Below are 10,934 nucleotides of genomic sequence, written 5' to 3' on the forward strand. Positions count from 1 at the left end.
TGAATATGATCGTCGGGTGTGTAGTCTATGACTCCCGTTAGTAACCTTAATACCGCCGTTTAAAAAATCTACATACAAACAACACCCATTTTATTTTATTGGAAATAAATTGTTACTGGAATTACTCAAGAAGACAAGTGAAATCATAAGTTCAAAATAAGTATTTAAATCGTTATTTTCGTACGTTTCAAAAGAGAATTATTCTACTGTTAAAGTTCAATGCGGATTTATTATGCATCAACGAAGCTTGATATCTTTAACTGTTGCTTATCGCCTATGCACCCCGATTAGAGCCGGCCCAGCCTATATGAAAAGTTAGGTACGTATTTGATTTCAAGGTACGTACGTACGTACGTAGTTGTATTCCAATATTAACGAAAGAGAGCGCACACAGTGAGTGAGGGTGGGGACCAAAGTTTCTTTTATTAGTGTGAAATGAGATGAGATGATATTAAGATGGGGATGGGTGGTTATGAAAAACAAGCAAATTATTATATATGGTGATGTGTTATTGTTATGTTATTTTGAGTGAAGGGTCAGCAATCTCTTAGGTGTTGTTACCGACAATTTGGTGATAATTTCTATTGCACATGAATTAAGTTCAACAGCAGCCGACCTCCTTCTACCTTTTTTTTAATGTAATTTTCATCTTTAATCTTTAATATAGTAAGTATTATTATTATTATATCATCATGTTATGGTTACATACAAATCATCATTTTCATAATCAATAAAATAAAATACAAGTCAATTGTTCCGATCCTCTCAATTTCTTATAATTCAATTCAATTACAATTATTACTATTAATGGGGTGCACAACTTTTTTCTTCTTTCTTCTTTTCAGTTCAAGCTCCATCTGAATCTCTCATCATTACCATGGCTTCTGCAGAAAAGGTTGTTATTTATTTCTTTGAATTAGTTAATATATGTGTTTCTATTAATCGATTATATGAATATGAATTTATACATCTCAACAATCATCATATCATATATCATATAAACAGGTTACTGTAATGATACTGGAAGTTGACCTGAAATGCTCCAGCTGCTACAAAAAGGTCAGGAAATTGCTCTGCAAATTCCCTGGTAAGTTATTTGCTAATTCCCTGTTCAATTTTTATTTGTTAATCATTTACTCTGTATAATATATTCTCATTCTTTTTTTTTTTTTTTTTTTTTTTTTGTCTAATCTAGTTGTTACCCATGTTAGGTATATACCTCTTAATGTATTTGATCATTTGATGATTTTAATTAGTTTTATTCACTATTTCCATACGCATATTCTAGTTATTTTTTCTCTTAATTTCTTTAATTTATGATTGGAGTAACAGAAATAAGAGATCAAGTGTTTGATGAGGACAAAAATAAGGTAACGATTACGGTCGTATGCTGCGACCCAGAGAGACTGAGAGACAAGCTTTGTTGTAAAGGTGGGAGAGCCATTCAGAGCATTGAGATTGTTGAAAAGCCTAAACAACCTCCTCCTAAGCCCCCTGTTGAAAATAAACCAACCGAAAAGCCTAAACCACAACCTGAAAATCCCAAGCCTAAACCCCCTCCAGTTGTCGTACCCGTACCTGTGTCCAAACCAGATCCCAAACCCGATCCTCCACCAAAAAAACCAGAACCACTTCCAATGCCACCTGTCGTCCAACAACCTCAACCCCCACCTGTGAAGATGCCTGATCCAACGCCACCACAACCACAACCACAACCAAAACCACAACCTCAACCTCAACCGCAGCCACAACCTCAGCCTCAACCTCAACCAGAGCCTATTAATATGCCTATGCCATATCCAATGCCAATGGGTGAATACCCTTTCTGTCCACCTGTTTCAACATGTTGTCAAGAATGCTACCAAGGTCTTGATGGAGGCCCATGTCATTATGGGTATGGAAGGCCCGTACCACCTCCACCAGGCCCATGTTACGATGGATATTATCAGTATGGTGGAAACAGACCATGTTATGTGAGTAGGTGTGATTACTACTTTAGTGAAGACAACCCTCAAGGATGCTCAATCATGTAAACAAGTCATGTTACATGATGAAAGCCATTTTTATTCTTGGTGACCATTACCAATCATCAAGGTATTAATCAATAAGCGTCGATCTCCTCTTCATGTGTAGCTGAAGGATGAGAGAGGCTCCGGTGTTTTTATTTTTTTACATATATATACATAATTACATAATATATACATATTACATATATACATAATAATAAAATGTAACAGTGTATACATATGTATACCTTAACAGTTTTTATTTGATACATCAATATATATAGCATAGAGGTTTTTATTTCATTAATGATAAACAATATGTCCAAAGAGTATTGATATGCATCGTTTTTATATTTGTAATGCATTTCTAAGTGTATTTTGTAATAACCGGTCTCATGTTTACTTGGATAACTGGTTAGAGTCCCTTATAAACCTCAACTTGTGGCTAACTAACATCTTAATAATTGAAAGCTGAATATATCTCCGCTTCTTAGTCAATGATAAACAATGATGTCCAAATAGTACTGATATACGGAGTATCTGCATCGTTTTCATTTTTGTAATGTATGAGTGTGAGTGTAATTTGTCACATTGACTTGAGATATTGACTTTAGATAAAAAGTTGAAGTCCCTTAATAACTTTAGATAAACAATGATGTCCAAATAGTACTGAAGGGTATTATTTTGTAGTAGTGTTGCAGAAAACGTTTTTTGCATGTGAGTTTTTCAAATCTAGTATAATCGGCCTTGGGAAGGTCGACTTAGACAAATCACCATGAAACCGTACTTCATAAACGCGGATTGCTTGAGCTGACAATAATAGAGATAAACCAGTGTTCATAACACCGGTTTCAGTGGCTTTTTATGAAACCGATTTTGACAAGTGTGGTTTGAACTATAATTGAGACCTTAATAACTATACCCTTTTTTGTCAAGTTTTGAATGGTTGAAACTCATTTATGCTATTTATAATTATGTATACCACATCTCAAACACCACAAATCACATATATTCAACAATTAACAATATGAACGAATTTCAAAACATTCAAACGATTCTCACTACATTTGATGGCTTTATTTTGTCCAATGATGGTTCATCTTGTTTGGGCTGGTGGAATTACATTCCAAAATGGTATGCTTAGTGGTGATAATTTGTCAAAAATAAATGGTTTTCTATTCATGTACAAGGTTGATTTAGTCATGTTGACTAACATGATTTATGAATACGTTGGGGTTCAACCAGAATCATGTACATTGAAACTCATTCTTTGATATGATTTCTGTGGCAAGTAAGAATGAAATCAGAAGACGATAATTTGGAAACATATTATTATCTATCTTCGATTGACTCAAATTACTACCAAGCACAATTTGAAGTACAAATTGAGTCAAACATTTGCACACAACAATCTAGTTTTGTGGTACAAATGCATAATATTAGACAATCTTCACAAGTTGTTACTATTGAGGATGTTGGTCCATCCACAACTAACACCCACTTAAGGAGTTTACAACAAGAAGAAGGTGACGCGAAAGATGAAGGTGATGGTCCAAATGATGATGAAGATGATGATGATGATGTACAAAGTGGCAGTACATGAGATAGATATATCCACTGTTGTAAACGGCGTCCGTTGCGACGCCTGTTGCGGCGTTTTGGTGACTAAACCGTTTCGACTCCGTCCCGTTTTCTTATAAGCCGGTCAACGGTCAAAAGTCAGGTCAAATGCAAGAAAAATTTGGTCAACGCCGGTCAAAAGTCGGAAATTCTGTTAAAATCGGTCATAAGTCGGTCAAATCAATCAAAATTGACTTAGTTTAGTATTCCATTTTGTATTATATTAACGCTAATAGCAATTATAGGTACAAACTTGTCAACGAAGGTTTTTTAGCTCTAAAATATGTGTAAATATATATTTATATATATATAAGTCAACATTAGTCAACATCCGTTTCGACCCCGTCTCGACCCCGTTTTTTTCCGTTGCGACGTTTTGAGGTCACTACCGTTTCGACCCCGTCTCGCGTCTTTTTCAACCTTGGATATATCGTAGACGAAGAAGTTTCAGAAGAAGATGAAAATGAAATCGTGGTGCAGCTAATCCACAAAACACAAGCTTTGTTTCACGTTTCGGTTTTATTAATGATGAAGATGAAGATGATGGTGATGATGATAGACTTCCATTCGATGAAAATGAAGAACAACCTTGGGATTGTTTCAATGAAGATAATTGTGAGGTTCGTAGAGGGATGGTTTTTAGAAACAAAGTTGAACTTCTATATGATGTCCGCCATTGGAATATTAGGCGTAATAGAGAAATGATTATGGACGATACAAGACCAAGATAATTGAAAGCAAAATGCTTTACATTTGATGAAAATTAAAATGGTCTACCCGAAGTAAGGCCTTGTAAGTGGACTATAAGTGGGTCAAATAAAACAAAGAGTTGATCTGGAAAATTACAACCTGGGGTGGTGAACATAATTGTTTTGGAAACGTTCGTGGTAACGACAATCGTTGTTTAACATCAAGCCTGATTACTAATGAAATTACAGGCCATATTAGTAAAGACATTGCGTACCAAGTGAAACACATCCAAGCACAAGTAAAAAAAGTTGGAATGTGGATGTCAGTTAAGCAAAAGCATGGAATGCAAGGCAAATTGCAATTGAACGGATGTATGGAACTTGTCAAACTAACTTTGCTACATTACCCAAGTATTTAGCAGATTTGGTTCATACCAATCCCGATACAGTGGCTTAATTTTTGTATGGTCAACAAACCAGACCTACATCGTTTATGTTCAAGTATGTGTTCCGGAATTTTCGACCGGCTATTCGAGCCTTTCAAAAGTGTATACCTATCATTTGTGTGGATGGAACTCATCTAAAAAGTAATTACATTGGAGAATTGTTTACGGCAGTTGCAAATAATGCTAACAGGTTAATTTTGCATGTTGCTTTTGCATTTGTAGACCAAGACACAAACATAAGTTGGGCTTGGATTTTGAAACAATTCAAAGACCATATCGCCTGTCATACCGGAAAGAGAACTATGTGTTATTATCGATCGACATGCATGTATACAGAAGCGATGAATGAAATCGATGGTTGGCATCATCGGTATTGTTTACTTCACATTCATAGCAACCTAAACAACAAGTGTAAAAACCAAGAGATTGAAAGTGGTGTTGGATAATCGGTGCCATAACGCAGCACAACACCTACATTCGTTGGGTTCACGAATTTAAAGACATTGATGTAGCAGCTTGGAAATATTTGAAGGAAGCGGATGTAGGAAAGTAGGCTCTCTATAGGGACAGAGGTCAGCATCGTTGAGGTAACCTAACGAAAAACATAGTTGATTTCCTAAACTATGTGTTGTGTCATGCTCGTATGATGTCAATATAATATTGTATTGAATAAACGTTTGATTACACCAGAAACCACTTTATCAATCAATTAGCATAAGCTATAAGATGGAATTCATCGATGTCCAGGAAAATGTGGAAACTCTTTAAAGAACGTGAAGGAAGAGAAACGGCCTACCGAATAACACCATATGATGTCAACCAGGGTGTGTACTAGGTCCACTCATCTTATGAGAAAGTCGGTGATGGAGGGACCGATTTTAGTTTGATTTATAATGCGAAGGATTGAAAATGCTCTTGTGGAAGATGGCAACACCAAATATTTCTATGCGCCCATGCCATTGCAGTATGTTCATATTTGGAGGTTGATACAGGTGAGAATATTATGATGATTAGTAACAACTACACAAAAACCAGGCAGAGAGATCAATATAATGAATCATTTTTTCTAATTAAAGATCAATCATATTAGAGTGATCCAGCTTGGAGCATTCATGTCGATCCATCCAAACTAGTCACACATAGAGGAAGGAGACATGGACGACGTATACAGAATGAGATGGATGAACCTAACATTGGTGAAAAAAGTGTGATATGACCGAAACGGACGGTTTTATTTATGCGGTGTTGTTAGGCCTCAAGACGTTAGGATCAGCAATCACAAGTGAGAATAATAGTTTTAAAATTTATATTTAGCAGGGCATAAATCGTACTACTCCTTATTATGGCGAGTAAGGGAAGTATGACCTAGAGTTGTATTTTTTAGATATCAGTAGAATCGAACCTATAATTAAAGCTTAAGATAATCCTAAAGGAAAGGAGAAGTGGTGTATTACCTAATTTTGGGTTTTCTAGTTTATAAGATAAAATAAAGTAAATTCGATAAGATTTGTAATTCATATAAGGTTAAAATAAGTGCATACTATGGTTTCGTCAGTTACTTTGCTGAGATTATGGAATGCTGGCTCATGAATAGGTATTGATCTTGTATTCATTACGCTAGTCTTAAACGCCCATGTCATAAGACATGTCACTGGGTAATGCGTTAGGCTTAAAGATTCTGAATAGACAGCAAGATCCATTACCCCTGACGCCCGTGTAGTCTGACTACAGGCATACACGTTCAGACGGCTCATCCAATTGAGCGACTCGGTTGGGTAACGTATTAACATTCCACAAAGGTCTAAACTTTCTTAAGCATAATAGAATACAGAGTATGCCATATCCGAGAGACGTGATGTGTTTCGATGCTTTCGTTAATGATTGGGTTTAAAAAGGTAGTTACGCCCTTAAAAAGAGTTCAACCATAAAGAACATCATGGCCAAGTTAGGTTTAACTTCCATGAACACGTTCGGTTATCCTAACGGTCCAATCCTTTATGTGTTTAAACAAACAGTTTCTTAATTAACTAAGAATCCCTCAAGTAGGGTGCAATGCTTGAGACCGCGTTATGGTGAATTGTACTAATCAGCACTGACCGGGTTCCATGGCCTTATTTAGCAGAGGTACAGCTTACAACAACTGTTATGCTTCAGCGTGCATGTACGAAGTTTATATTCTTGGTGACTACACTAGCATGGTCTAGGACCGAGAATGTACTATGGGTCTAGATAGATATTTTACTACGAAAGAGTCCTCGGTCGGAATCCAAGGCTCGGTGGACTTACTATAACCAGTGTGCCTCAGTCAAACTTACGTTGTATCCGATAAACTTCTCTTACCATGAGGTGACACAGATAGTGTACTCTGAATCGGGGTTCGCGACTTCCCAATAACAGAGCCAATAAGTACGTTGAATTAGTTGGAAAAGAGATTGAGTTTAAAGCATAACCAGAAAGCATCTCGACAATATACACAAACCATAATATTATTTCGGAATTATAACTGACTACATCATAGCATACACTAAAGATAACTACTCGCTAATCAAGGCAATGATATCACAAGGCATAATAATGAAAGACAGTATATAAGGACAAAGGATAGAAGTACCAGTAGATTAAACGAGTTCCGAATACAAAAGTGACAACTTCAAACTCCAGACCTCTCCTAATGCAATCTTCGGTGTTCTTCTTCGGGTACTAGGTTTCCCGTACGGAGTCGAAGACCTTGAAAGTATGACTCCTTTTCTCAGAACTTTTGAAAATACACATTTTTTTGGACATTTTATCTCGAGAAACTTTCTACCGATAAACTTTTTCAAGACCTTTGTCGTGATACTTGAGAGGTTTATAACATCGGGTTTTCGGAAGGAATCTCATTTTCTGTATTTTTCGAGTGATAGTAAAGATGATGGGAATAATGGTTTGATGTGGTAGAAGTGGTAGAAGTGGTGAAGGTGTGGAAGGTTTATTTGACAAATGGCTAACTCTTCTTATTATACACGAATCACATTTTGTTACTTGGAAATGCAGATGTCACGACCCCCGTCTCGATTTCCCAAGACGTGGTGTGAACTTTAACATAGTGTCCCAGTTATAGATAACGTCAACAGCGGAAACATACATTTTATTACATCACGGTCTCTATTTTAGTTTTTGGTACAACGTGGTTACAAAATACAAGTACAGACATAGTACAAATACAAATACATCATAATCTAGCCTATTAATATTAGATTTAACAAAAGACATTTTTAAACTTCCACGATGCCCGACCTGAAAATGCTCCAAAAGCTAAGTACCTGAGATAAATACTTAAAACGTCAATATAAATATTGGTGAGTTCATAGGTTTAGTTACAATGCATAAGTTAATGGACATCAAGATTTCATGTATAAATTAGTTAAAAAGATATTCTAGTTCATGAGCTTTCAATATCGAACGTTAACGTAAAAGTACCCGAAAACAAGCGTCACTCAAGGTCTAAGTGCATATGGTCGAAGGTTATGCATCCGATAGCCTAGAAGGCCTATCCTGATATGAGGAGTCATCCTCAAAAAGATTTATTCATAATATTCGCGTTTACCAAACCGGTAATTAACGATATCAAAATCGGGCTTTCAAAATTGACCTTTGTTACTCAACATAGAATATAGTTGTAAGTACTTGATTCCAATATGTAAAATAGTAAAAAAGTATTATCCCATCCCAAAAGTATAAAAGATTGATTAAAAATGGGACTACGAACTCACTTGATGCGGTGTAAGATATACACGGTAGTCGGTTTAGATAGTGTGCGGTGATCCGGGATTGAGACCTAATGAATATTATGAGGTCAGAGGTCATACTATCCCATATAGTATTTAGATTGAGTCTAAGATCAGTCCCCAAGTATTCTTACATGTCCATTTCGATTTTTGATTGGAAACATTATATAATTCGTAGTTTTAAGTTTCAGCAAATCTGTCCAGTTTTGCCTTCACATTACATTACGTGTTTCTACCAATCTAGATATCCATTTAAGGTGAGATTACCACCTCTGGAAAGGTTATTGAGTCCCGAATCCAACCATGTAAGGTTAGCTTCTAGATTCAAAGTATAAATTGGTCAAATTTATGATTTCCTACAAGTGTCCAAATCTGTCCAGATTTATACTACAAGCTTCCATGCATACTTATAATTAGTAAATCACCTTTGTTTGACTTGTGGCTTTTACAAAACACTTAAAAGATATAAAATAACACATGGTAAAAAGGATTAACTTCCAGCTATTCATTTGGTTAGTTTTTAAAGACCATACTTTAGACCAAAATCAGACTACAACAGTTTTTTTTATTAAATCTACATAGCCTTTTCTCCTAAACTACTACATGGATTTTAGTGAATCAAGTCTTGTTTTGTTCCTCTATTAGTATCCTTTTAAGTATAGAAGGATATATCTTAAGAAACTATATAGTTTTTGATTCATTCAAGTCACACTAGACTTAGGTCAGATTCAAGAAAGTCTAGACACTTAGTGAGTAAATAAAAATGAAAAATACCTTTTACTTTAGATAAAATCATGGAAATTTTACAGGAAGCTTACAACATATATGTGGACATGTGGTTAATTTATTAGGTTCAAATTCAGAGTCTAAGTAACTTTTTAACCTACGAATAATTCAGGGCTGTTTTGGACAGAATCCTGATGAAACTATTTTATGTATTTTAGTCAACAAAATTCATGTTTAAAGTTCATTTTAAAACATAGGACATGGAGGAAACTTAAGGTTACTCATCCATAATCAAGATTAAGGTTAGCCATGTGATCATCTTTAAGTGTTTACACACTTTAGATCAAGCATTTACACCTTAAAAATTCTTGAAGATGATTTAATAATGAATAAAAGAAGTGTTCTAAGTGATCATACCTAGAGAAATGATGATGTACTAGTTGATGAAGATGATCAAATGAAGAAGGAATGGCTGGAACTAAGAGTATGCTTATGGATGATTAAGAGTCATAAGTAAACTTAAGAGTTAACAAGTGATTTTATGGTGATGGTCTTGTAGTCGTGGCATAAGGAGATCAAAAGAAAGATCATGACATGGTCTTGTAGTCGTGGCATAAGGAGATCAAAAGAAAGATCATGACTCATAATCTTGCACTAAAGCTTATGCAAAGCATGCTTCCATGGAGGATTAGTTTAATGGCATGCTTGCATTGAGAAGTTGTTTATTTGCATGCTTATGTTTCTTGGTTGGAATGATATGTATGATGATGGTGGTGATGTTGAATTCGTGGCACAAGGAGAAAAGAAAAGAAGAATGACAAGTCTTATTCCATGCACTTATGTTTAGTATCTTGAAGACAAGATTAGGATATGTTAAGTACCATCTAACAAAGAAGCCTTATGGAATGATGGTGAGGAGGCGGTGGTGCGTGGCATTACAAGGAAAAAAAGAAAGGATGACTAGCCATGTTTCCTAATATTCTACGTAATCTCATGCATAATTGTTTGATATCTAGTAAACAATATAATTAGGAAGTGTGAATGTGTTTTAATCATGGGATGATAATGATATTGATTATGATAAAGGTGGTAGTTTTGGTGATGTCCATGGAGGATACTTGGTTAATTAAATGTACGTGCACTAGTGTAGTTTAACAAATGTGTAATCTAAGGTGTTAAATGATAAGTTCATGATTTAGATAGTAAACTTATATTGGCTCTAAATCAAGATAGAATGGATTTGTTTAAATGAAAGTAATGACTAAGTAAAAGTGATCAAGACTAGGTGCGAGAACGATTAAATGTTGAAAAGTCTTAACTTATTTTCTAACATCCAAGTGAAATAAATCAAGAGTCTTAAATCTAAGTATTTAATTAATAAGGTTGGTTTTATTAAGTCGTAATATATAAAGTATAGAAAAATCTAAGGTTCATGGTAATAAGCCGGGGTTTCAGGACAATATGCAAAAAATGCAAAATACAATGCTTAGACAAGTAATACCTAAATACGACCTTAGATTTACACAACTCTAAAACAAACCAAGACATAAATCATTAAGTTTACTCGTCAAATCGGAAATTGAAATTTTTAAAGAAGTCGAACTAGATATCCTAAGTCGAAAAGCTAGGGTTATGACATTACCTACCCGTTAAGAAAAATTTCATCCTCGGAATTTAAAA

At 35.1% G+C, this 10,934-nt stretch overlaps 1 protein-coding gene across 1 annotated transcript; it reads left to right on the forward strand.

Moving 5' to 3' along the window:
• Positions 1–225: 225 nt before the first annotated feature.
• Positions 226–2,294, forward strand: LOC139869550 (uncharacterized). The gene is made up of 4 exons (XM_071857774.1): positions 226–638; positions 846–895; positions 1,006–1,087; positions 1,333–2,294. Exons 2-4 carry the CDS (start codon positions 878–880, stop codon positions 2,031–2,033), a joined length of 801 nt encoding a protein of 266 aa, XP_071713875.1. The 5' UTR covers positions 226–638; positions 846–877; the 3' UTR covers positions 2,034–2,294.
• Positions 2,295–10,934: the final 8,640 nt, after the last annotated feature.

This window comes from Rutidosis leptorrhynchoides, chromosome 1 (assembly GCF_046630445.1).
Source record: "Rutidosis leptorrhynchoides isolate AG116_Rl617_1_P2 chromosome 1, CSIRO_AGI_Rlap_v1, whole genome shotgun sequence".
Taxonomy (NCBI): Eukaryota; Viridiplantae; Streptophyta; class Magnoliopsida; order Asterales; family Asteraceae; genus Rutidosis; species Rutidosis leptorrhynchoides.

Excerpts from the sequence above, each read along its gene's own strand:
- LOC139869550 (XM_071857774.1), top strand. Across the intron at positions 1,088-1,332 it reads ATTGCTCTGCAAATTCCCTG|AAATAAGAGATCAAGTGTTT; the intron begins GTAAGTTATTTG and ends TTGGAGTAACAG.